At 47.7% G+C, this 27,063-nt stretch overlaps 1 protein-coding gene across 2 annotated transcripts; it reads right to left on the minus strand.

Annotated features, from left to right (window-relative positions):
* Positions 1-334: 334 nt before the first annotated feature.
* LOC309376834 (putative oxidoreductase YteT) lies at positions 335-24,234 on the minus strand. Of its 2 annotated transcripts, XM_081923709.1 has the most exons (15): positions 24,126-24,226; positions 21,643-21,792; positions 20,608-20,718; positions 19,612-19,696; positions 18,333-18,406; positions 16,950-17,009; positions 14,809-14,916; positions 13,462-13,518; positions 5,543-5,673; positions 4,935-4,989; positions 4,197-4,289; positions 3,281-3,415; positions 1,551-1,652; positions 1,085-1,249; positions 335-603 (listed from the first exon to the last, which is right to left on the minus strand). In XM_081923709.1, exons 2-15 carry the CDS (start codon positions 21,736-21,738, stop codon positions 487-489), a joined length of 1,389 nt encoding a protein of 462 aa, XP_081779835.1. In that variant the 5' UTR covers positions 21,739-21,792; positions 24,126-24,226; the 3' UTR covers positions 335-486. The 2 variants fall into 2 exon arrangements, with proteins under 2 accessions (XP_081779835.1, XP_081779836.1); XM_081923710.1 differs by lacking the exon at positions 21,643-21,792 and having other exon boundaries at positions 24,126-24,234.
* Between the last annotated feature and the right edge of the window lie 2,829 nt (positions 24,235-27,063).

A 27,063-nucleotide genomic window follows, 5' to 3' on the forward strand; every position in this document is an offset into this window, starting at 1 on the left:
AGCATTGAAAACAATATGAAACACCTAAAACAGACCTTTTCACACAGCTGGGAAGAATGATAAATACCAAAACGTCCTGGAGTGTTTCCAAAAAGTACAAAGAATTCACACTGCTATACCTCAGCAGGGATGCTGTTCCTCAAAATATTGGAAGCCCCACTGAAAGCCCTCCCTCCCTGGTTACTGTTGGGGGCTTCTTAGGGACTTCCAGGGAGAGAAACTCCTGCAGAATCAAGAGTGGGGAGGGCGTGTCTTCCTTGAATGCAAACTTAGAAAATTGAAATACGTTCCTGTAGTTCTTGTGCTATAAAGGAATGATAAGGATGCCCTTAAGATCTTTGGAATGCAAGCTGTTAACTGCTTCATTTTAAGTATGCAAGCAAGCTGCTCCCTACATCATAAGTGATTCAGCTGCATAGAGTAGCGTTAATCATAAACCAGCATAGCAATTGACCATGAGATACAGCATCACCTCCCCTATCTTTTTCACGGTTCTAGAAGCACAACCCGATTCTGTTTTCTGGATCTCTCTGCTTCAAATACAAGGAAATGAGAGTTTAAGGTGTCTTCTGGACCGGTTCGAATCAGAGATGGGTTATTCTCCTGTTTTTTCCAGAGAAAAACAAAAGATGTTTTAGCAAGGCCTGGAGATGAATAATAAACGCCTAGCATTTGTAGAGCCCTTCAGAGTGTTTGAATTCACATTTATTCTTGGGAATCCTTAAGGCGAGCCTATAAGGTAGGTCCTGTTATTAGGTGTACCCATTGTACAGAAGATGGAACTGAGGCTGATAGAAGCCTTACCCAAGGCCAATTCAGAATGTTCCATGTCTACAAATCTGCATCTGCGAGCAGGAAAATAAGTTCTCAGCAATGTTCCAACACACACGAAGTCTTGAAAGCACTGCAGGCTGTGCCCTGTAGCTATCAGAAACCAGTGTACACACAGTACTGTCTTTATGACTCTGAAGATGGGTTTGAAAGCATATTGGGCAATCTCAGAAGCAGGGGTGGAGGGGTGCGACAATACAACTCCATACTTATTGGGGAGTTAAAGCGAGGTGCATGTGCATAATAAACTCACCGCCACGGCTGAAATGAAACTCTCCATGAGGTAGTAGTCCGCACCACTATGAGCACTTAAGCACATTGGGACACAGGCCGCTTTATCTGGAGAAAAGCTGCTTTTCTTCCTTTCCAGGAAATCATAAATCTCCACTGGTCCTGAACCCTCGCAGGAAAGCTCTCCCTAAAAATAAAAAACGCAGGAAAGTAAAACTGTTTTATGAAGACCACCAGGGTTTAATATGACCAGAGGTGAAACTGACTGAAGGATTTTAATTTTATTCAGACCCCACCTTTTCTCCAAAGATCTCAAGGTAATGGATGCACTCCCTCCCCCCACTCTCCAGTCTACCCTTACAACAACCCTGTGAGGTAGGTAAGGCTGAGAGACAGTGACTGGCCCAGGTACCTTGGAGATCAGATTGCAGAATTGGGAATTCCCTGTGGGTGCAATTTCATGCACAGAGCCCTGCAGTTAAGTTTACCTTTGTCCCATAGATGGTTGTTTTCCTCACGCCTAGTTTGTGTGTGAAGCCAACCATTGTGAAGGCAACAGTGGCTCCACCTTCAAACTCCATATTGACAACCTGAGGAGGGACAAGAAATAACAAGTACAGAACATGGCAGGGAGCTGGAAGCAGGTTTCAATTTCCATTATTTAAACGGATGCTCCTAGTTCTCAAGACTGGTTTCAAAGCATGCCTTCTGTAAGCACCAACTTGGGCTGATGGAAGTTACAGTGGTACCTCGGGTTACATACGCTTCAGGTTACAGACTCCGCTAACCCAGAAATAGTACCCCAGGTTAAGAACTTTGCTTCAGGATGAGAACAGAAATTGTGCTCCGGTGGTGCGGCAGCAGCAGGAGGCCCCATTAGCTACAGTGGTGCTTCAGGTTAAGAACAGTTTCAGGTTAAGAATGGACCTCCGGAACAAATTAAGTACTTAACCCAAGGTACCACTGGGTATCTGAGAACTGCGGGTTGGCAAATTTGGAATAGAAAGTGTGGATGCATGTGTGATAGATTATACACATACACAAATATCTGAAACCTTGAAATCTTAAATCAGGGTTTCCCAAAGTTGGGTCTCCAGCTGTTTTTGGGCTACAATCCCCATCATTCTTGACCACCGGTCCTGCTAGCTAGGGATGATGGGAGTTGTAGTCCAGCAATGGCAAACTAGAGCCGTAACAAAACTTCCCACCCCCAAAACTGACAATGAAAAATGTCATCATTCAGAAGTTTTATGTTGAGCATTGACATTTGGGTTTCAAATTCAAAAGCAAGGCCAACTTTCATTGGCTTGGAGTCGTTACTATTTTCACCAATCTGAAGGGACGTTTCTGATTGGTTAAATGAAATGACATAAGGAACTGTCCCCTTGCTATTTCGTGTCAGTTGTCAGGAGGCCATCAGAGGTGCATGTCAGATACCGCCATATAGCTGACTGCCCCTGCAGACTCACTAGGAGCCAGCTGCTCTTAAACTATCAACTCCCTGAGAGTTTATGTCAGACTGGACTTTGCCCTTGAACTCTGATTGTGCCTCTTGCTTTCCCAAACGGAAGACAGAGATATATGTGTGTAGAAAACTGCACAAAGGTCAAATTTGCACTGTTCTGCCTCCTTTTCGCCACCCCGGACATTACCCAGGAGAGAATGTAGCCCTCAGCTTGAAAAAAGCTTCCCCGGTCCTGTACTATATTAAAGTCAAGCAATTCATACTTCTAGAAAATATTCACTGCAAAGGTGCAGAGGATAATTGGAGGGTGGGGAGCATAGGCTATGAGATTAACCCCACCCAATGGACTAGAATGTGGTCTAAACCTCCCTTTAAATCTGTATCAGCGGAAAGGAAAGAACTCACTCTAGAAAACTCACTTACAGATGGTACCTAAGACCAGACCACAAAAACTAGCGCTAATACACCCAGGAACCTCACCAAAATGCTGGTGAACCTCACCAAAATCCACAGGCACATACCTCCACAATGTGGTGAGAATGCCCCAAAATCCAACTCTTCTGGACAGCAATCATATAAGAAATATGCAAAATAACTAAACAAGTTTTAGAAGTCAACCCAGAACTTGCCCTACTAAACATCTTCCAAGACAATAATGCTGCCATTTCTGTGACTTGTCAATTTGGTTAAGAAATAACCGGAGGAGGGCAGCTGGGGAGAAGAGGAAGGAAGGTTTAGTGCAAGGCTGCATACCTGGTGATTAACAACATCATTGTCACACTCGTAAACGCACCTTCCGTAGGGGCCGTGGCGCAAGGCATCGGTCAGCGATTCTATATCGTACTCACCGCTATGGCAGACCACAGACACTGGCCACCCAAAGTATCCCTGGGATGAAACAAAAGGAAGACTGTGTCAACAGCAGCGTCCCAGCAGGATCCAGCCCATCCTCAACAAGTTTGGATCTTAGGAACGCAAGAAGAACTCCGCTGGATCCAGAGTCTGACGACTGGATCTCCCCAGCCAGCCCACTAACCACTACACCACACTGCTGCAGCCCAACTAGCCACACCAAGTTCTGTGGCCATTTACCATATACACCCAATATTGTGGGATTCTCTCCCAAGGGAAGTTAGACTGGCTCCTTCTATCATGCCCTTCCACCAGAAGGCTGAGACCTTCCTGTTAAGAGAGGCCTTTGGAAACTAAGGTGCGGACAATGCTGATCTCTGGGCTGCTGACCGTGGGGAAAACTGTATTTTAGCTTCTGGTTCCAAATATGTCCTGATGTACTTTAATTATTGTGTTTAACTGGTTTCTTTTTATTACTTTCTATTTTAGAATGGTGTTTTTAAATGTCAAAAGCTACCTTGAAACCTAAGTTGGGAGAATGGCGAGTTAAATGAATACATTAAATTATATAGACAAAGAAAAACAAGTGTGTGTGTGTGATTTTCTTGTTGCAAATTGAAATCATTTTCATAACTCTTTTTCTAAACTGCCAGGCACTCGCAAATTGATCAATGTACACCTCTACAGTCAGAAAAAAAACAAAAAATAAAATTAAGTGATTGGTTTGGTTTTTCCTTACTGAGTAACTTGTTAACCTGTGGTGGGGGAATAAATAAATCAACCTATCTCCAAGGTAAGAACCTCTCCCAGTACCTACCCTCTCGGCCTGTGCCAGATAAATCTTCTTTGCTGAATACGGGCAGGTTTGTTCAACCGAACAGTCTAAACAGCGATCTGCAGCTCCTTCCGGCTAAGGGAAAGTTGGAGAGAAGTCATTGCTGAGAAACAAATGGCGCACTATAACTAATCCAGAATGTGGCTCCCAGTACGTTTCCAGACACAATCCAAAGTGCTGGTGCTGAACTTTAAAGCCTCGGCCCCGTATACCAGAAGGAGTGCCTCCACCCCCATCGTCCAGCCCAGACACTGAGGTCCAACTCCGAGGGCCTTCTGGCGGTTCTCTCATTGTGAGAAATGAAGTTACAGGGAACCAGGCAGAGGGCCTTCTCGGTAGTGGTACCCGCCTTGTGGAATGCCCTCCCATCAGATGTCAAACAGATAAACAACTTTATGAATTTTAGAAGACATCTGAAGGCAGTCCTGTAAAGGGAAGTTTTTAATTGTTTGATGCTTTATTGTGTTTTTTGTTGGAAGCTGCCCAGAGTGGCTGGGGGCAACCCAGTCAGATGGACAGGGTATAAGAAATAAACTATTATTTCTATTAAATTCACAAACTGCCTCTCAGAACATCATTGTTTCCACATTTTATTTCAGGGGCAAAGTTGAAAGCTGGCAGGACGCAGCTCAAATTCTGCACTCACCCAGTGCGGCAAAATGCACAAAAGACTCTTCCTTTAAAAACATAAAAAAGTACTCATTGGAAAGTTTGACCAACCTTGTGCTCTTTCGTGAAATGGGACAGGTTGCCAAAAGATGACACTTTCAAACATCTGAAAGAAGAATCAGGGAGGGAAGAGGAAGAGGCATTTTGAGGTTTATTTATTTATAACAATATTTATAAAACACCAGCACATTTTTTTTTGTACAATAAAAACATAATAAAATCCAGACCAAAGGGCCAACGTGGAACAAGATCCATTCTCTTTAAAACACTTGCAACTTGAAACAAATGCATTTTTGGCATCTTTCAGGGCTGCAGGGGCCTGTCTGATTTCCACAAGAGCAACATCCCAAACACACACACACACCTGCATATTTTACAAAAACTATTCCAATCATTTTCCCAGTATTACACCCATCAAAGATTAGTTACACTGTTGAATTTATCTTAATGCTGCCAGCGTTTTCAGCTGTGCAGAGTTATTTTCCGTATACTCAATAAACATTTGGCAATCTTCTTTAAACGTATATTCTTCTTGCTCTCTTATTCTATATGTTAAGCCTGCAAGTTATGTATATTCTGTCAAGTTGCCAGTCTTCTTTAGTTGGGACCTCGCTCCCTTTCCGCAGCCTCTTAAGAGAGAAGGGTTCTTCCTTGCGTACCTTCTGCTGCCCATCCAGTAATTGATGAGGTCGACATCGTGGCACGATTTAGCGAGCAGCGAAAAGGTGCTCTCGGCTTCATTCCTCCAGTTTCCTCGTACAAAGGAGTGGGCAAAATGCCAGAATCCAACCTGGGTGGGGGGCGGGGTCAGGGAGAGAAAAACAGTCCGTGGTCAGTCTCGAGACAGGGAGCAAGTGCTGCTGGAATGGAAAGCATCAAGCGCTAAAACTTAAGTAGGGAACTTGCCTCCCCACAAGCTGCTGGACCCTAACTCCCATTAGCTCCATCAGCCAGGGATGACATCAAAACCTTTTTAGTTTAAACAGACTTTTCCCCAAAGGTGGCCCAACTCTGTACCACAAATAATGTGAACTTTTAATAAATAATAATAAGTGTCAGGGGTTCAGGAGCAGAGGGACAGGGAAGGGAGGAATTAGAGACCGAGGGAGAGGAATCCGAGGGAGAAGTCAGCGATGATAGCCGTCCGAGGTCTCTAAGTCTCTCCAGCGAATCAGAGGATTCACAGAAAGGGGCTCCCGTGATCAGAGCAAGGGGGTTGCCAAGGGGAACACCCCAGGAGGGAGGGGCCAGAGAGGGCTCAGAGAGCAGCAGCTGGAAATCGGGACCAGCTTCCCCACCGGAGAGCAGTAGGGGGGAGGAGCCCCAGGCATCGGGAGCAGGCAGCTCTCCGTCAGCGGAAGGACAGGAGTCAGGGTTAGCCACGCCTGCATCAGAGAGCGAGGAAACGGTCAAAAGGAAGGTCAGGGGCAGCGCGCGCGCGCCAAGTTCAAATGTACAAGAGGGTGGCGCCATAAGCAGCCCGGAGAGGGAGCCGGGTCCCAAAGCCCGCCGAAGAGAGGGGGAGGAGTCCGAGGGGTCCGCATCCGAAGCGTCCAGGAAGGAAGGCACCCAGGGGGGTAGTAGGACCCAGAGGCGGAAGGAGAAACGCAGAAGGTGGAGTAAGGCTAGAGTGTTGAACTGGTGTACAGGGGGCGGAGACTCAGATGAGGCTTCGCTGGTCTAGGGTCTAGACGTAGAGATGCACGCTAGGGTTTGAAAATGGGAACTAAACTTCAATAAAGACTTTGTACAGTTCCGCTGGCTAGCGTTGGTCTTCTGTGAGCTGGGACCTGGAGGCAGTCTTTGACAGTAAGCCTCATCCCAAATTTTCACCGGTTTTCTTCGCCTCAAGCATCGCTACGGGAGCGAGGCAGGGAGGGCAGAAGACTGGTGCCTTGCGAGCTCACAAAAGTCAGGCGAGATGACTACAGAACAGAAAATAGCTTCCCTGCAAGAAGCGGTGACACAACTCAGCGCTGAAATAATCGCATCCAGGAAGAGAGAGGAAGAAGCGGCGGCTGCCTGCAGAGATCTTCAAGCCAGGTTAGAGGGGCTTGCGAAGCAGGGGCTACCGGGACCCAGATCCGAGGGGATTGGGTTGGGGAAAAGAGGAGCCAGCATTGTATCTCATTTTGATGGGAATTTGCAGCAGTACCCAATTTCCGAGCAGACGTGCTGTTTGCGCTGCAGCTGTTGGAGAGAGACTTTAGAGATGAGCAAGAGAAAGTGGGGTTCATCCTGTCCCATTTGCATGGGGACGCGAAAGCATGGCTGCGAAATCTGTGGAGGGACAAGGATCCAGCGCTCCAAAGCGCAGATGCATTCATTAAGGCGATGGATTCCTGTTTCTTATCAAACATAGACATTGATATTGCCAGAAAGGACATATTTGGGCTAAGACAAGGGAAAGCCAGCGTCAGGCAGTATCATTCCAGGTTTTTTGCATTGGTCAACGCGCTGAATTGGGATAAGGATTCTCCGCCAGTTAGAGACCTTTTTTTGGAGGGATTGAGCCCACAGATCAAAGATGAGATGGCACGGGGAGAGAGACCCACAACCACTCAGCAAGTGGTGGAAAGAGCGCTGTCGATTGGGGTGAGGCAGGAAGAACGGCCATGGAGCAAAGAAGAAGGACGTTGGGGACGCACACCAGGGAGGGTGCCCCCCCTCTTGTCTAGAGAGACAGCGCGTGCGCAGTCCACGCCTCCACAGGGAGGGGGCGAAGAGCAGATGGAGATTGGAGGTGCTAGGGCTCTCTCAGCTAATAGAGCCTTAACACCGGGAGCAGTAAAACCGAAGCTGCCTAGAAGGAACAGGAAGTGCTATATATGTGAGAGTGAGGAGCATCTGGCGAAAGAGTGTCCCCAGAGGCTCCGCAAGCAAACTGCAGCCTCAGTGACAGTATTGGAAACAACTCAGCAGAGAGAACCACAGCAGGGAAACGACGAAGTCTGGCTGGAATAGGAGGCACTGGGGCCCAGCCAGACAAGTCAGTGAAGAAGTCCCCGGAGATTTTGCAGCCCACAGACCCCCTCCCGCCCAAACCAGTGGTGCAGCTCACCGCATCGCTCCAGCTGCCCAATGGACTCACCTTAGAAGTGCCTATCACAATTGACTCTGGCAGTAATGCAGACTTTATAGGACTGGAGTTCATTCAACGACACAACATAGCTTTACTGCCAGCCACGCTGCCCCTGAAGGTTGTCACGGTGGATGGCAGGGAACTGCTAGGGGGGCAGGTGGTGCAGCAGACGCCGCCGATGGTGATGCAAATTGGGAATCACCGGGAGGTCATCAGCTTCAATGTCACCCAACTGTCAGACACGCCTGTAGTATTAGGCATGAGTTGGCTGCACAGGCACAGCCCAGCGTTGGCTTGGTACCAGCGCCAACTAACGTTTGGATCCTCCTACTGTGCAGAACACTGCATCATACCCAGCCCAGAGGAGGAAGAGGAGGACCCGCAGTTACAGTTGGGCACGCTGCAAGCAGTACCCCACAAGTATGCGGAGTTTTTGGAGGTTTTCTGCGAGAAGGAGGTGGACAAGCTACCTCCTCACAGACCCTATGATTGCAAGATTGACCTCCTGCCGGGGGCGACGCTGCCAACGGGGAAACTGTACTCCATGTCTGAGGATGAACTGCAGGAACTCAGGGAGTTCATAGATCACAATTTGCAGCGTGGGTTCATCCGGGAGTCGAAAGCGGTGGGAGGCAGTCCAGTATTCTTTGTGAAGAAGCGGGACACGCCCCAACGGAGGCTGGTGGTGGATTTCAGGATCTTAAACTCGAAAACCAAGCCCTCAGCTTTCCCCATGCCCAAGATAGACGACCTGCTCGCGACGGTGCGGAAAGGACGCGTTTTCACCAAGTTGGATCTACGTGGGGCGTACAACCTGATTCGCATGCGCGAGGGCGACGAGTGGAAGACGGCCATGTTCACGCCACTGGGCACCTACGAATACAGAGTTATGCCCTTCGGATTGCAAAATGGCTCTCACACTTTCCAAGCCTTTATGCATCATGTGCTGGCGGGGCTCCTTTACAAGAAGTGCGTATGCTTCCTGGACGACATCCTGATTTTTTCAGAATCGCGCGAGGCGCACGAGAGGGATGTCAGGGAAGTTCTGCAGAGACTGAAGGAGCACAGGCTGTACGCCAAGCTGGAGAAGTGCCAGTTCGACGTGACGGAGGTGGATTTCCTGGGCTACAAGCTGTCAGACAAGGGGCTCGCCATGGACAGCGCCAAGGTTAGCGCAGTTTTGGACTGGAAAAGCCCACGCAATCGGAAGGAAGTCCAGCGGTTTGTCGGCTTTGCCAACTTTTACCGCAAGTTCATCAAGGGATTTGCCATGCAGACAGCGGCCATCACCGACACGCTCAGCTCCAAGAAGAAGAAATTCATCTGGACGGAGCAAGCGGAGCAGTCCTTTCAGAGACTCAAGCGGCTCTTCGCGTCAGAGGAGCAGCTGCTGCATGTGAATCCCAGCAGACCCATGAGGGTGGAGACAGACGCCTCAGACAGAGCCGTGGGAGCTGTCCTGTTGCAACAAGACCAGCAGGGGGACTGGAGGCCGTGCGCCTTCTACTCGAGGAAGCTCAGCAAGTCGGAGCAGAATTATACCATCTGGGACAGGGAGTTGCTAGCCATCCATGCAGCGTTCAAGGCATGGCGGCACTTCCTTATCGGAGCCAGACACACAGTGCAGGTCCACACGGACCACAAGAATCTGGAGTACTGGCGCACGGCTAGGTTCCTCAACCAGCGACACATTAGATGGGCGGAGTTCTTCGCGGACTTCGACTTTAAGATAGAGTACATTCCGGGCGACAACAACGTGATGGCGGATGCTTTGTCCAGAAAGCCGCAATACCTGGAGGAGGCGGCACCGCCGGCGGCCAAGCACATTTTCGCACCGGAAGCGTGGGCATGCGCGTCGGCAACCGTGGACCTGGAGGCCGTCCGTCGAGCGCTGCGGGAAGACCCCTTCGCACAGGCCAGGATGGAGGAGGTGCACAGGGGCACAGCGAGGGCCGACGAGTTCCAGATACGCGATGGGTTGCTCCTCCACAAGGGAGCACTCTACGTGCCGGGAGACGACCTCCGCGCAAGGGTTCTGCAGCAGCTACACGACGCTCCCACAGCCGGGCACTTTGGCAAAGAAAAGACTGTCGAACTAGTAGCCAGAGACTTTTGGTGGCCCAAGATGCGGGGGGAAGTCGCGGATTACGTCGCGAGATGTGACACCTGCCAAAGGGCCAAGTCAGTTCACAAACCGCCGGCGGGATTGCTGGAACCGCTGCAAACACCGGCTGAACCGTGGGAGAGGGTGGCCCTGGACTTCGTCACGGATCTGCCCAGTTCGAGGGGAAAGACAGCAGTGCTAGTGGTGGTGGACATGTTTACTAAAATGGCACACTTCATTCCGTGTGCGAAGGTAGCCACGGCAGAGCAGACCGCCAAACTGTTCATTGACCACGTGTTCAAGGTTCACGGTCTGCCACGATCTATTCTCTCCGACCGGGGGCGACAGTTCATCTCGAACTTCTGGCAGACGCTGATGGGCATTCTGAACGTCAAAGTCAATTTGGCGTCGGCGAGACACCCACAGACCAACGGACAAGCGGAGAGGGTCAACGCCATCATGCAGCAGTACCTGAGATGCTACGCCAATCAGCAGCCCACGACATGGGTGGACTACCTGCCACTCGCTGAGTTCGCTTACAACAATACGAAGCACGTGTCGACGGGGGTGACGCCGTTCTTTGCCAACAACGGGAGGCATCCCAGAACCTTCCCGAGTTTAGAGAGAGTGGGGGAGGGGGAGCCACAGGCAGCGGAAGCCTTAGCGTCGGAGTTGCAGGAAGTCCACGAACAGCTCAGGAGGCAGTTAGAACTCGCAAAACACGCATACAAAGTGCAGGCAGACAGACACAGAAGAGTTGGGGAAGACATACAGGTGGGAGACTGGGTCTGGTTAGCAGCGCAAGCAGTGCCGACCAGATCGTTAGCGAAGAAGAAGCTAGGACATAAGCAGCTAGGACCTTACCAAGTCCAGGCACAGGTCAATCCAGTGGCCTTCCGGTTAGCGCTTCCGGAGGGTTCCAGGATGCATCCGGTGTTCCATAGATCAGTGCTCACGCCCTACAAAGCACCTCATAGATTTCAGGAGCCAGACACAGCACCGGACCCGCCCAGAGAAGGGCCCAGACAGGGGGGGTCGCCAAGGAGGGGGCACATCAACGAGGTCACAGAGATTTTAGACTCGAGATGGGGGGAAGAAGGAGTAGAATATCTCCTAGCCAGAGAGGGTACCCCGGCCACTGCGAACAGCTGGGTTCCGGACTATGCTTTGGAGGAGCCTCTGCTCAAAGAGGAGTTTCATGCCCTCTTCCCACACAGGCCCATGCCAGCCGAGTATTTCGACGACTGGCTCTTCACAACCACTCTTTCGGCCAGCACATTCCAGGGGTTCGACTCGGACGAAGAACAGGCCCCAGTCCCGAGCTCCCGGGTGGGTTCGCCACCGGGGTCTGCCTCAGACAGCTCTTATTGGTGGGACGATCGACCAGAGGAGCAGTGGCGCAGGAAGTGGCTGAGTGGTCCTTGGCTGGGATCACCCGAAGAGGGGGAGGGGGGCGAGACGGACATGGACGTGTTGGGGGAAGACGTGGGGTTCGAGCACGGAGACAGAGAGATGGAAGCAGAGGAGAGAGATGTCGACGAGTACATGGGGGACGAACTGTATCCTGCACGCACCCCCGCTACGACGGAGCACCCAGTACCCACACCGGAAGGAGGGGAGGGGGGAAAGGGGGGCTTCGAGGGGGGGATGGATGTCAGGGGTTCAGGAGCAGAGGGACAGGGAAGGGAGGAATTAGAGACCGAGGGAGAGGAATCCGAGGGAGAAGTCAGCGATGATAGCCGTCCGAGGTCTCTAAGTCTCTCCAGCGAATCAGAGGATTCACAGAAAGGGGCTCCCGTGATCAGAGCAAGGGGGTTGCCAAGGGGAACACCCCAGGAGGGAGGGGCCAGAGAGGGCTCAGAGAGCAGCAGCTGGAAATCGGGACCAGCTTCCCCACCGGAGAGCAGTAGGGGGGAGGAGCCCCAGGCATCGGGAGCAGGCAGCTCTCCGTCAGCGGAAGGACAGGAGTCAGGGTTAGCCACGCCTGCATCAGAGAGCGAGGAAACGGTCAAAAGGAAGGTCAGGGGCAGCGCGCGCGCGCCAAGTTCAAATGTACAAGAGGGTGGCGCCATAAGCAGCCCGGAGAGGGAGCCGGGTCCCAAAGCCCGCCGAAGAGAGGGGGAGGAGTCCGAGGGGTCCGCATCCGAAGCGTCCAGGAAGGAAGGCACCCAGGGGGGTAGTAGGACCCAGAGGCGGAAGGAGAAACGCAGAAGGTGGAGTAAGGCTAGAGTGTTGAACTGGTGTACAGGGGGCGGAGACTCAGATGAGGCTTCGCTGGTCTAGGGTCTAGACGTAGAGATGCACGCTAGGGTTTGAAAATGGGAACTAAACTTCAATAAAGACTTTGTACAGTTCCGCTGGCTAGCGTTGGTCTTCTGTGAGCTGGGACCTGGAGGCAGTCTCTGACAGTAAGTATTAGATTTGTTGGTCACTTGTTAGAGGCCCCTGAGAGACTTACAACTTACTTAAAAGCATAAGCAAATTATAACGTTAACATGTTCATGCAATGCAAATCATAAACTAGTATAGGCACACGTAAACAAACACAGCTTTTCTGATGTTTTTTGTGTGTGTTTTAGGACATTCTTTCTTCTTTCTTTTTAAAAAATGTATACTGTCCAACAGACTTTCATATTTGCACACAAATCTGTGCAAATAAATAAATGCGAGAAATTATTACGAGAGCTTTCCCACCCGCTCAGAAACTTAGCTAAACACTTTTACAAGTAGGCTGGAATAGCTCGATAATGTACCATTTGTCTTTTATTGCAGCATCCACACACATGGTCCTTGACCAAGAATTTGGGGACAGGTACACTGCCCAAAAGGATGACTGGTAGGGTGAAAAGCAGGGAGACCAACGGTAGGTGGCGCTAGAGCCAGTGGCAGGTGGAGTCAATGGATTCCAGTTTCATCCCTATCCTCCTCTCTGCTGAGTCTTACAAGGGGCAACACTGAGACTAAGCAGGAGAAAGCTGACAAACTGTGCCACTCCCCAGAACTGATATAATTACAAAGGCATGCAGGCAAGTGGCTGAATAAGGGCAGCATGGGGCTGGTGGGGTAAAGGGAAGAGAGAAACAGGCAGGAGAAAACGGGGAGGCATGCTATTATATCATGAGTGCAAGGAAGCGTGTTTCATAGGATTCAGTGTAACTTGGGCATGTATTACTGAAAACGAAGCCTTATGAAAAGTGCTTGAAGGAGCTGGGTATGTTTGGCATGCAAAATAGGAGACTGAAAGTAGATATGATAGGCATCTTCAAATATCTGTAGGGCTGTCACATGGAAGATGGAGCAAGCTTGTTTCCTCCTGCTCTGGAGGGTAGGACTCGAACCCGGGGCTTCATGTTACAAGAAAGGAGATTCCGACTCTATGACTCTATACTTACAGGTTCCAGGTGCTGAATGTGGCAGATGTCTCCAATCAGTCCAGCGTCTAGGAGTTCCTAAACAAAAATACAGTGGTACCTTGGGTTAAGTATTTTCGTTCCGGAGGTCCGTTCTTAACCTGAAACTGTTCTTAACCTGAAGCACCACTTTAGCTAATGGGGCCTCCCGCTGCCACTGCGCCGCTGGAGCATGATTTCTGTTCTTATCCTGAAGCAAAGTTCTTAACCTGAAGCACTATTTCTGGGTTAGCAGAGTCTGTAACCTGAAGCGTATGTAACCCGGGGTACCACTGTAAACAGATAGGGCAGAGAGTTGTCAGAGAAAAAGAAAACGGGAGCAGAAACCGAGGGTGTCTACTCGTTTACCCCCTGCCTGGAACAGAAACCAATCCAGCGAATGCAGTTGGTTTCCTCTGTTTATTTGAGGTTTGTGTTCGGTACAGGTCAGGAGACAACTGCACCCAATGAGGAGGCTGGGCAAGAACTCACAGAGGAACCTCTCAGCCACCTTCTCCTGTGAAAGAAGTGAATGTAATTAAGGTCAAGCTTCTGAGTCACTGTTCGGTGCCTTTTGACCCTCATTAACCATCTCCTTAAAAAAGGGAAACTCTGTGCATTCCAGCAGAGGTGTAAAGTAGAGGTCTGAGAAGAGAACATGAAGGAGACATAGAAAATAGAATACAGTAGTGTGAAAGAAAGCATATTGTCAAGGGCATACAGGAGGATCCCTTCTGTGGGAGTCGGCTGGGTGAATTACCGCAGAGTTGAACTTTCTACCAGGAGAATAAAGGGCAGGCAAGCCACCTTTGACTCCTGTAAGAACTGCACTGTTTCCTTGCACTTAAAAGGACTGCACCCTCTCGTGAATGAGAGAGAGGCTTAGTATTGAAGTGTTGCGTTAGACGGGTTGCCTGTTGGCTCATCTAAACGCTACCTCTGAGTTAAAAACTCCCGGTCCTCAGTCTCTGTGAGAAGTGGTTCCTTCAACACTAGGGTTAGAGGGGGGAACCCGCTGTGCGGCAGAAACAACCAGCACACCTTCCTTCAGGCCAGAGGGTTTGGCCCTTTATAGCTCTGAGGTTCTCTGCAAGGAGGTGGGGCCGCCTGATTTGCACGCAGAAGGTCCCAAGTGCAACTCCTGGCATCTCCAGCTAAAAGGAACAAGTATCAGGCAAAGAAAGAGGCCTCTCCCCAAGTCCCTAATCCCCCACACCTCCTTCTCTAGCTTCTCAGTGACCATCTCTCTCACATCCAGTCCAGTCGACACTCACCGGTCGAGTTTGGAATTAGAAGGGCTGATATTTTTAAGAGTACGTCCTCCCCTCACTGTCTGCCTAGCTGGCATACCTTTATTTTCAAGGACACTGGATGGTAGCGCAGGACGTGACAGACTGCGAGGATGACGTCATTGGTTTTACAGGCCAGAACTATTTCTTTACAGTCCTCTAGTGTTGCCTGATCAATCAAATGGGGGAAAAAATAAACAATCAGTTTCAGCCAAGGCAACACTGGTCACCTCACCTAGGGTAAGCCAGGTGCGCCCCTCCCCCCCGGACTACAACTCTCAACATCCCTGGCAATGCCAGCTAGGGCTCTTGGGATCTGTAGTTCAAGAACATCCCAAGGGCACAGCTTCCCTGGCTTTGTTTCCATTGATAAAAGCCAGATCAGCCATTTATGCAGAGACACAGCAGGGAGACTCCTTTCTGGATGGTGCTTCCAGCACAGAGGGGCCTTTAGCCCATGGATGGGGAACCCAATGCACTCCAGGTATTACTGGACTACAACTCCCATCATCCCTGATTACTGACCATGGCTGATGGGAGTTGTAGTTCAACATCTGGAGGCCACCACCTTGGCTACCCCCTGCTCTTACCTATTTTAAAAGCATAGGGCATTTCCTATCCCTCCAGGGCAGGGGTTAGGCCTTCGAGAGACAGTGTTGGGCTCCAAGTCCCACCAGCCCCAGCCAAGCACAGTCAATGGGTAAGGGATGATGGGAGTTGTAGTCCAAAAATGCCCCCAGGACGTGGACATATGGAAATGGTCAACGGAAGAAGAGCAACAACTAGCTAGAGTCACACTTGAAGGCATTTGGGTCTTCTCAGCAGCGGTTAGAATTTCAGAATGAGCAGGAGGGCTTCTGAAGACAGTGAGGTTGGCTGGCTGACCACGCGAGACCATTAAGCCCAGAGACTTACAAAAGAAATGCTTGACTGCTCACAAGGAATTCAGTCAGAGATTCTGGCCTGAGGAAAGAAATTATAGCTGACATGCACACTTTTGGGCTCAGCCGAGTGCACATTTTTCGATCTCAGCCAAGTGCTACAAAGGCAGAGGAAGTGCGTCGAAGAGCCAAGAGGCAGCAGCAGAACAAACCAAGGAAGAATTCTTGGGAGCCCAGAAAACAGACCCAGGAAGGAAAGACCTCGCTTGGCATGCTCTGAGACAGCTTCTCCTTTCCACTGGAAAGCCTGTCCTTATGGTCCAGCATGCAGCCATTATACCTCTGAGTTAAGCCTGGACTTGCTACTGTGGCCTCAACAATTTCCTCCAGCAAGAGGTCCTGCCAGCACACAGCATTCGAAATTCTCCAGGGGAAATTTTGCGCCTGGCCTTCAGCCAAGTGAAGATGCACCTGGAGGTGCATGCCTAGGGATCCTTGGATCTCGACTATTTTCACACACTAGCATCACATATAACGAATTCTATCCGTTATATTTTGCTTGAATTTCAGGAACCAAAAAGTCATATTGAAAAATACAACTTTCGAATTGTCTGGCCCCCAAAAGGCAACTAGCTGTAACCCTGGTTTAAGGAGCCATTTAATGGCTAATATATACCGTATTTTTCGCCCTATAGGACACACTTTTTCCCCTTCAAAAATGAAGGGGAAATGTGTGTGCATCCTATGGGGTGAATGCAGGCTTTTGCTGAAGCCTGGAGAGCGAGAGGGGTCGGTGCCTCTCACTCTCCAGGCTTCAGGAAGCTATCCGCAAGCCTTGGGAGTTCTGCGGGAGTTCCCGTCGGGCTCCCAAGGCTTGCGGATAGCAGCCTCCAAACCTGACCTGGTTTGGAGGCTGGCAGTGGGGAAAGCAGCGCTTATCCCCACAACCAGCCCCACAAGCTCGGGGGACAGTGGGGAGGCGGAGCACGCTTTCCCGCTGTTTCCCAACCTGGTTTGGAGGCTGGCAGTGGGGAGAAGCGCTGCTTTCCCCACCGCCAGCCCCACAAGCTCGCTGAGCCACGCGCCCCGGGAAGATATCCGCAAGCCTGGGGAGACTGGTGCGACTTCCCGCCGGGCTCCCTAGGCTTGCGGATAGCAGCCTGTTCTGGGGGCTGGGGTCAGGGGAAGCTCAGGCTTCCCCCGCCCCAGCCCTGTGCCTGTGGGGGGGATTTTTTATTTCCCCCCCAAAAAAAAACCACCGGTGTGCCCTATGGGGCGAAAAATACGGTATATGAGAGTTTCTAACATAGGCAACACTTACCGCCATGGGCTTCTCCAGCAAGATGTGGTATCCCTTGTAGGCAAAAGCCACTGCCGGCGCCTGGTGGGGAAGAGACCACCACAAATTACCATCAAGCAGCTGACATTTCAATGCATCCTTAGTGTCTTGGGAAAGGATTTTTCTAAATACATAGTTCTCTTTTTTTTATATAGCAACTTAAAGGTAGACATCCTATTCAGTGGTCCCTCTCCTCTGGAACCACAAAGACTCCATTTTGGCTGTGTTTGGATGGTGGTCTTCTGGCTTTCAGCAGAAGATGGAATTGCACAGCAACAATTGGCCAGTTCCTGTATCATTCACAATCAGTGGGGGCTGGCCCATAAGGTTGCATGAGGCAACCTCAGCCTGCCCCCACCTTCCTTCCTTCCTACTTACAGCTTAGCCCAGGTGTTGCACAGACCGCCAGCATCCTACTACACAGTCTTGGTGTTGCCCCTGGTAGAACTCAGCAGGGAGGAGGATGGGGACAAAACTAGATTTCCTTGGCTCTGCCAGCCACTGGCTCTGGCGCCACCTGCTGGTGGGCTCCCTGCCTTCCACCCTACCTGTCTCCATGGGCACCAGCCACCGCTAAGCACAATCTCATAACCCCATCCCTTTCCTGAAGCAAGGTTTTGGGAAGTGGCAACTGGCTGGCCCTTGGATCACTCCAACAGCCTCCTCCTTCAGAACAGTTTTTAATGCGTAAAACAAACTTTGCAAAAACCATACTAAAATGCATGGATAAGCACACATGGTGTTTCAGGGGGGAAAGGGGTGTGTGTGATATGGCAAAGCGGATATTAGGGAAACTAGGCAGCCTCCTTTTCTGTTCTGCCTTGCGCTCGTCACATGCAGCGCCGTTTCTATGCCTCTGCAGTTTGCTTTCCGCCAAAATGGATGCTATTCATCCTGTTGTCAGGAAACAACGTGGCTTAGGTAATTTGCAGAGTTAATTCATTGTGCACAATAAATTGCCGTTGAGTTACTCCACCCCACTCGTATAAACATAAAAGGAAATGGGGGAGGTGGAATGTAACCAATTTCACATCCTTTGCAGACCCAAAAGCAACAGCAGTGAATACTGATTGTATTTCTCGACTTGGAAGGAACAAACTGACACTGGCAATTTCCTCTCTGCTTTCCATTCTCCAACATCCTTGGTGGGCATTCCCATGGCTGTATGGGGGACACTGTTAGATTCAGAGGCTGTGTGTGCTCAAGCTAAACTCCTTCCTTTTTCAAAGTATATCCCTAAACTACTTCTACTTTTATTTCTCACGGAGGGCTAAGCTGAGCACTGCCACCAAAACTGTTTGCACGCAAGCAGAGTTGAGATGACTCACTCAAAAGAAGCCTCGAGTGGGAGAAGGTTAGCAGTACCTTGTGAAGGCTGTCAGGTGTTGCTATGATAACAGCATCCGCAAACCTCGCTTTCTCAGCCGCTGCTGTCCAGTCTTAAAAGAATAAGATTGAACAGTGAAAGGATGAACCGCAAGAGCAGAAAATTACACATATTATGCTGCTGGGTTCTCTTCCCCTCCATTTCCTGTTATTTAGCATAACCTTTAAATGATTATTAGGAAGAAAATTCTAAAAAAATATTTATCTATCTTGGAATCGCCGTACCCACAAACAGGCATTTATCACAAATGTACATTCTCACATCTTGGAGGGGGGGAACCATAATGGGGTGTATACAACTAATTTATACACAGACAACACTCACTGAAATGAATCAACCTACCTTAGTTCAATGGGTCTACTCTGAGTAGCACTAGCATTGGATACAACTCAGTGTGTGAAACGAAGCAAAATAAGATCTCAGCCAATGTTTCCAGAGGCAGGAGGAGAGAGAAAAAACCAAGCCCCAAAACAGTCAGAGAGATGTATTAATTTTTGTTCAGCCTCGCCTTCCTGACAGAGTTGTTGTGAGGATAAAACTGGCGGGGGGCAGGGCAGGGGAGAAATAGCAGTGTGCATGTTGCAGTAAACTCTTTGGAGATGGGGAGCATATTTACTGGAGAAACTTCTAGCTTCTGTGCAATGTCACAGGGATGTAAGAAGGCACCGTTTTTCCATTCCGCCCTGAATGAAGTGCCGTTTCTGTTCCTCTGCAGTTCACCTCTGGCCAAAAACTACATTATTTGTCTCATGGTCCGCTGTGCCGAAATTGAGTTTACATTATTTCCATAAAGAATCACCCAGACATAGGACGAATAAGCAAACATTGGAAGAGAAGAAGAAGAGTTTGGATTTGATATCCTGCTTTATCACTACCCGAAGGAGTCTCAAAACGGCTAACATTCTCCTTTCCCTTCCTCCCCCACAACAAACACTCTGTGGGGTGAGTGGGGCTGAGAGACTTCAGAGAAGTGTGACTAGCCCAAGGTCACCCAGCAGCTGCATGTGGAGGAGCGGAGACGCGAACCCGGTTCCCCAGATTACGAGTCTATCGCTCTTAACCACCACACCACACTAGCAACTGCCTCTTTCATTTTCACCAGAATTCTGACACCCAGAGGCTACATCCTGATAGTGGTCAATTTTCTCAATTCCCCCCCCTCTCCACACCTACATGAATTATGCTGAAGACCACAGATGGGACCCTCTCTGTTTTGGAGCAAGGGCAGGGCAGAGATATAGAGTAATAATTGGATACCATCAAACACATTGTCCTCGTCAATGCCATGAGCTTCCTGGAGCCTCTTCCTCGCAAATGGATGTGGGTCTGCCACACCAATCACCTAACAAAGGGAGAGAGCTGTCAGCATCTCGCAAGCAGATAGCTGGACTATGGCGGTCCAATGCAGGCTATTTCAATACAGCTTAGTTCTCGAATGTTTTGGCTCCCGAACACCCCAAACCCGGAAGCGAGTGTTCCCGTTTGCAAACAATTTTCGGAAGCCGAATGTCCGATGGGGCTTCTGCAGCTTCTGATTGGCTGCAGGAGCTTCCTGCAGCCAATCAGAAGCCACACTTTGGTTTCCAAACGTTTTGGAAGCCAAACAGATTCCGTTCGACTTCCGAGGTACGACTGTACCATGGAAAGCATAGTGGTCCATTTAGTTCAACATCCTATGCTCACAGCAGCCAATCAGATGCCCACGGGAAGCCTGAGTGAAAGCAATACTCTCCGCACCTGTGAATAGGACTGGTTGATATATTGATATACAGTGGTACCTCGGGTTAAGTACTTAATTCATTCCGGAGGTCCGTTCTTAAGCTGAAACTGTTCTTAACCTGAAGCGCCACTTTAGCTAATGGGGCCTCCTGCTGCTGCCGGAGCACGATTTCTGTTCTCATCCTGAAGCAAAGTTCTTATCCTGAGGTACTATTTCTGGGTTAGCGGTGTCTGTAACCTGAAGCATATGTAACCCGAGGTACCACTGTATTGTCCAAAACCAGTTTAAAGTCCATATTGTGATAGCGGTTTCATAATTTTTGACCTGGCAAAATCATGAATTGCACGAATTTCAAATCATTGGTCTGTGTGTTTGTGCTATGAAAAAATCACAGTGCAGAAAAATGGGGCATTTCCTGGGGGGGTGGGATGAGTATCAAGTGTTTGGTTTGAAGTCCACTGCACCTGGAGGTATTTTGACATCAGTAGAAGGTTGTGTTCACAAGCCCCAGAAGATCCCTGAGCTGCTCTTACCTTCATGCGTGCAGGAAACTGCTGAGCAAAAGAGGAATAATTCCTTCCCCGACTTCCAGCTCCAATCACGAGAACAGTGACTTGGCGAGACATCTCGGTGTTGCTTTCCATCTGCGTCAAGGAAACAAAAACTTAGGGACAAGCTTACGGCTGGGAAGTTCCTGTAAAGTTATGGCTTTATCTGGATTTGACTGCATCCCAGAATTTATTGCTGACAGCTTCAATGTACTTCCAGGGAATCATCATCATATTATTTATAGCTTTCTTTTTATCTCCCCGCAATAACCATGTTTCTGCTCTGCAACATTCTCCTTCTTAAATTGTGAGCCACAAGATGTCAAACATGCAAGGCCATTGTTTGTTTCTGCAGCTCTGAAACATTTGTACTGTTATATGTAACGAAACGACCTATTTTTTAAAAGAAAGAAAGAAAATGAAAAGAACTTTTGCAGAGAGAATTCAGGAAATGAAACTATCTGCAAACCACAATTTACTTACCGTACATGCCTGCTTTGTTTGCATTTCCTGGCTTCTTTTCCTAATCTTGGCAGCAATTCAGGGAAATGTCAAGAGGTTGTGAAGCCTCAGACCTTAATCATCAGCTTCTAAAATGTCCTACAATGTCCTTACAATTTCAAGCCTACTTCTCAGTCATAAGGTCTAGAAACTTGATATATATTTAAAAAGAAGAAGAGGAGGAGGGTCTCACAAAGTAGAATTCTAATAAATAAAAACATTTATTTTATTTTTCTTAGGTTTAAAATGGGCATGTATAGAAGAGGCAAATCATGATGTAGAAATGAGTAGTCAACGCTTGCAGGGAGAAGCTCAGAACGAGCTTGCAAGAGAGGTTAAAAATAATAAAAAATGGTTTTCTGCAGCTATGTTTGAAGCAAGAGGAAGAACAAGCAAATAGTAGGTTCTCTGCATGGAGAGGATGAAGAAATGCTATTGGGTGTCAGAGAGAAGGTAGAACTGTTCAACACCTATCCACGGCCTGCTGAGCTGCGTTCAAGGATTACCAAAGGAACTCACATTTGGAATCTCAGAGCTTCCTCCTCTAACATTTGAGAATTCTTGGGGAACAGGTGAAGTCCCTGTGGGCTGGAAGCAGGAAGGTTTTGCTCCCATCTTCAAAAAGGCAACTACCAACTGGTCAGCTTGCTGTAGATACCAGGAAAGGTCCTAGAACAGAATTAAACAGTCGGTCTGTGAGCACTTTGAAAAAGATGCTTTGATTACCAAGACCAACCATGGGTTTCTGAAAAACAAGTCTCTTTTTTGAGTTACAAGTTTGCTGGATCAGGGGAATGCTGTGGATGTAGTGTCTCTTGATTTCAGTAGACCTTCCTGGTAAAATGTAGGCTAGCTAGACAATATTAGTTAGGTGGATTTGAAACTGGCTGACTGACCAAACCCAAACAGTGCTCACCAATAGTTCCTCGTCATTCCATAAAAAAGTGAGAAGTGGGGTGCCACAGGGTTCTGTCCTGGGTCCGGTGTTGTTCAACTGCAGCGGCTCATATACTTGTGGCCAAGGGATGAAAAGATCACGAGGCTCCAAAATAACAGATTGGCAAATCAAATTACACGAATTGGTGGAGACGGCTCAATTGACTAGTAAACTCAGAGGAAACTCAAAGCAAAACATTGCGGGGAAATGGGATGGTTATAGAAGATATGTGCAAAAATACAATAATAGTTTTGACTCCGTGTTGGCATTCGAGTGATAAATTAACTAAAAGGAGGTGGACAACAATTAAGGATGTATTATGTTTTCAGAATGTATTGGAAAATTCATATAGAAAGGTTTATTGTTTTGTGTACATTCGATTGTAAGATAAAATATATGCAAAGGGACTTGACAGGAAGTCAAAGTTGAAGAAAAGATTTTGGAAGATAAAAGGGGAAAAATATTTACTTTCATTATCATTTTGTGTGCGGGTGTGGTTGTCTGCACGTATGTGTGTTTTTGTATGCAATGTTTGGGAGGAAATAAGACGGTAAATAACAAACTAAATATTGATGTATGTGATTTTTATTTCTTAATTATATTTAGTGGTAGTATGGTTGTATTTCTTTTGTAACATAAAATCATTCAATAATTTTTTTTTTATTTTTTTTAAGTGAGAAGTGGGGTGCCGCAGGGTTCTGTCCTGGGTCCGGTGTTGTTCAACATCTTTATAAATGACTTGGTTGAAGGAACTGGGCCGGTTCAAACTTGCAGATGACACCAAATTAGGAAATGTAGCTAATACCACATAAGATAGGGTCAAGATTCAAGGATTTACCATAACCTTAGCAGATGGGAGAACTGGGCCAAAACTAACAAAATGAATTCCAACAGGGACAAATATAGGATGGGGGACATCTGGGTTGACAGCAGCACAGCGCATATAAGAAAGTTCTAGGGGTCTTAGTAGACCACAAGCTTAACAAGAGTCAGGAGTGTGATGCAGCAGCAAAAAAAAGCTAACACTGTTCTAGGCTGGATGGACAGAAGTATAGTGTCCAGATCAATAGGAGTAACAGTTCTACTCTTATTCTGCCTTAGTCAGATCCTGTGTCCAGTTCTGGGCAACACAGTTTAAGAAGGATATTGACAAGCAGGAAAGTGTGCAAGGGAGAGCAACCAAGGTGATCATGGGTCTGGAAACCAAGCCCTATGAGGAACAGCTGAAGGAGTTGGGTATGCTTAGACTGGAGAAAAGACGACGGAGAGGTGATATGAGAGCCATCTTCTATGCTTCTGTGAATAAAGTGTGTCCAATTTGTTTTTAAAACTGTTAGTTTGGGGTGGCATTAGTCCTGCTCAGAGCAGACCCATTGAAATTAATAACCCAAGTTATTAATAACCCATTAACTTCAACGAGTCTACTTTGATTTGAACGTCGGCTACAACACGCTACCTGTATTTTAATAACTTTTGTCTCATTTATTTTATTTGTTGATACTTATTCAAAGATATACATACATACCCATTACAAAGTATATTTTTATGATATGCCGAAATAAAACTGCTCTTTTTTTAGATTAAGTAGCTAAGTCAGAAGGAGGAAAATACAAGAAAAGGATAAATCGAAAGAAGGAGAAGGAAGAGAGATGGAAAATAAAGAAAAAGCTATTTTTTTAATGAACGTTTTATATTATTTTATGTAAACCGCTTACAGATGGTATTACCATTACTATTATTAGGCAAAATACAAATCCTGGTAAATATTTAATATTTAAATATTTAAGCCCCACCACCTTTCCACCTTGAGCTCCTTGGAGGAAACGTGGGGTGTAAAAGCATTTAATACAGCTTAAAAATGCAAGCCCGCCACATCCCACATAGCGCTGGCTAAACAGCAAGAGGAGGGAAGTACAGTATCTTAAACCTGAAACTAACGTCGGGGAAGCTTTGCAGCGATGCTTTGAGACCATCACCCTGGTTGGTTTGTTTTAAAGTGATTTCCTCCCGCTAACAGCCTCCCTTCGTGTTATCAATTTTATAGTTTGCATTGAGAGAGACTCACCGGACAATAGCAGAGCTTGTTCTGATCTGATCGCTGAGCACGATTAACACCGACCTCACACAACAGAACGCTCAGCTGGGCACGGAGCCACGCCCACTTCCAGATCCCCCATTCACGCGGGGCTCTCCGAACTCAAGCCAATCAATGGGCGCGGATGACATCGCACGGGAGGAATTTTATTGGCCGACAAGAAAAGTTGGGGCGGGGAAATGAGGATGCCAGCTGTTGATTGGTTCTGCGTTTAGACCGGTTAGCTTTGGACTCCAACCCCAATTAGTTAACAGTGAGGAATTATGGGGATTGTAGGCAAGAACATCTGGAGCTCACCAGGCTATCGCTGAGCTAAGGAGATGCCCACACAGTGCCTACTCAGAGGTAAGCATTGAGACCAGAGGAGCTTATTCACAGGTAAGTATGTGCAACATACTTGTGTAGATGGCAGCCTCAGCTATCCTTTAAAATAATAATAATTAATAATAATAATAATAATAATAATAATAATAATAATAATAATAATAATATAATATAGAGTCATAGAATTGTAGAGCTGGAAGATACCATGAGGGTCATCTAGTTCAGCTCCTTGCAATGCAGGAATCGAACTGACAACCCAGATATTAAGAGTCCATATTCTACCGACTGAGCTATGTAGCAATCTCCTTTCAGCGGATATGTACATGCTGCTTATATCTTAAAAAATTCCTTCCAGAAGCACCTTAGAGACCAACTAAGTTTGTTATTGGTATGAGCTTTCGTGTGCATGCACACTTCTTCAGATACACTGAAAGAGAAGTCAGCAGACCTTTATATATAGTGAGAAGGTGGGGAGGGGTATTACTCAGAAGGATGGTGGGAATGGGTGATTGGCTGATAGGTGTGGTAAACCTGTTGATGGACTGTTAACGACTGCAATTGGTCTTACAGGAAAAGCAAGGGGTGAGATGGTTAAAAATAGCTTTATCATGTATAATTTTTTTATTTTGTTTCGTCTACGGCAGACCAACACGGCTACCTACCTGTAACTACTGCTTATATCTATTTATTCTTAATTATGCAAGTGCATATTGATAATTTTATTTTTAAAGTGTGTGGTTATTTAATTGTATCCGCCTGCCACCTTCCAAGGGAGCTCTTCCTGCTATCAAAGAGTTCTTGGCGTCAGAAAATTCTTCCTAATGTTTAGTCAGAATCTCCTTTCTTGTAACATGAATCCTATCTGCTGTATGGAGATAATAATACACACCCCTAACTTCCAGGGCTGCTGTAAAGACTGCATGCATGTGAAATGTTTAAAATAATGTGTTGGCATTTATTGTTACCCTTATTACAAGTGAAGGGATGCAGGTGGCGCAGTGGTCTAAACCACTGAGCCTAGGGCTTGCTGATCGGAAGGTTGGCGGTTTGAATCCCCGCGACGGGGTGAGCTCCTATTGCTCGGTCCCAGCTCCTGCCAACCTAGCAGTTCGAGAGCACATCAAAGTGCAAGTAGATAATAAATAGGTACCATTCTGGCAGGAAGGTAAACGGCGTTTCCATGCACTGCTCTGGTTTCGCCAGAAGCGGCTTAGTCATGCTGGCCACATGGCCCGGAAAAACTGTCTGCGGACAAACGTCGGCTCCCTTGGCCAGTAAAGCGGGATGAGCGCCAAACCCCAGCCATTCACGACTGAACTTAACTGTAAGGAGTCCTTTACCTTTACTTTTATTACAAGTGAGAACCCACAACAAAATGTTGCAGTGTGGAGTGTGCCAACCAGCTAGCCATTCCTTCTCCAGGATATTCCATGACAACCACAACTTTCCAGCTTTTTCTTTCCCAAGAAGCACTTGTCATCCCAGGCCCTATTGCGCACCCTAGTCCTCGTCGTGCTGTTCCCTGCCCTGTGCCGCAATAGTGCTTTCCCCTTAAATATTTTTTGTTGGAGCTTCAGGACTCCCTTAAGTATGCTTACAACCTCCTTGCTTCTGAGTGGACCATTTCATTCACCAACAGAGTTCACTAGAGGAAGCTGTTATGTGTTTATTGCTTTTTTAATATTAATATTGATATTGATGTGGCATTTATTGGATTCGACGCTGAGCTCTCCCCCCCCCCCATGGCTAATGCTTTTTAAAGCTATTTAGCTCACCTGTGGATTTCTGTAAACTGCTTTGAGCACTGCTGTGATGCTCCAACAGATCGCTTCCAGAGGCATATGGCTCTTGGGAAGGAAGGTTCCTTACCCCTGGGCTGCTTGTTTGAAATGACGGGATACATTTTTCAAACAAACAAACCAGCCTACTAACCGAGAAAACTGCAGGAGTAAAGTGGCAAAATCTGAAGCGGTGTACAGTATATTTGCATTAAGTGCCGGATTTATGTATAAGCTAAACAAGCTATAGCTTAGCGCCCCACTCTCTTGGGCCCCCCAAAAAATGTAAAGGAAAAAAACCTGGATGTACATTTCCAAAATGCAGTGGTACCTCGGATTACAGACACTTCAGGTTACAGTCTCCATTAACCCAGAAATAGTACCTCAGGTTAAGAACTTTGCTTCAGGATGAGAACAGAAATCACGCAGAAGCGGCGTGGTGGCAGCAGGAGGCCCCATTAGCTAAAGTGGTGCTTCAGGTTAAGAACAGTTTCAGGTTAAGAATAGACCTCCGGAACGAATTAAGTTCTTAACCCGAGGTACCACTGTATAAGATAAAAAACAAAATAAAACCTACATACAGCAACAGTGTCTTGTGTTGTATAGGCTCCTATGATGTAAGTAATGGGCCCCTCCTGCTAGCCTGCTCCCTAAAATATCACTGGTTTGCTCATGTCTATATACAGGGTGCCTACATTCTGCATGGACTGGTTCACGGCAACATGTGCAAATGGCTTTAGATACCTATTAGGTCCATAAATTACCATATAGCATATATTCAACACAAAAAAACAGTAACAATTTGT

This window comes from Podarcis melisellensis (assembly GCF_964234715.1).
Source record: "Podarcis melisellensis genome assembly, chromosome: 8".
Classification (NCBI taxonomy): domain Eukaryota; kingdom Metazoa; phylum Chordata; class Lepidosauria; order Squamata; family Lacertidae; genus Podarcis; species Podarcis melisellensis.

Excerpts from the sequence above, each read along its gene's own strand:
- LOC309376834 (XM_081923709.1), bottom strand. The coding sequence starts at position 21,738 with ATGGGAGCAAAACCTTCCTGCTTCCAGCCCACAGGGACTTCACCTGTT. Across the intron at positions 20,719-21,642 it reads GAAGCTCTGAGATTCCAAAT|ATGGAAAGCAACACCGAGAT; the intron begins GTGAGTTCCTTT and ends TCCTTGACGCAG. Across the intron at positions 3,416-4,196 it reads ATCTGGCACAGGCCGAGAGG|GGATACTTTGGGTGGCCAGT; the intron begins GTAGGTACTGGG and ends GTTTCATCCCAG.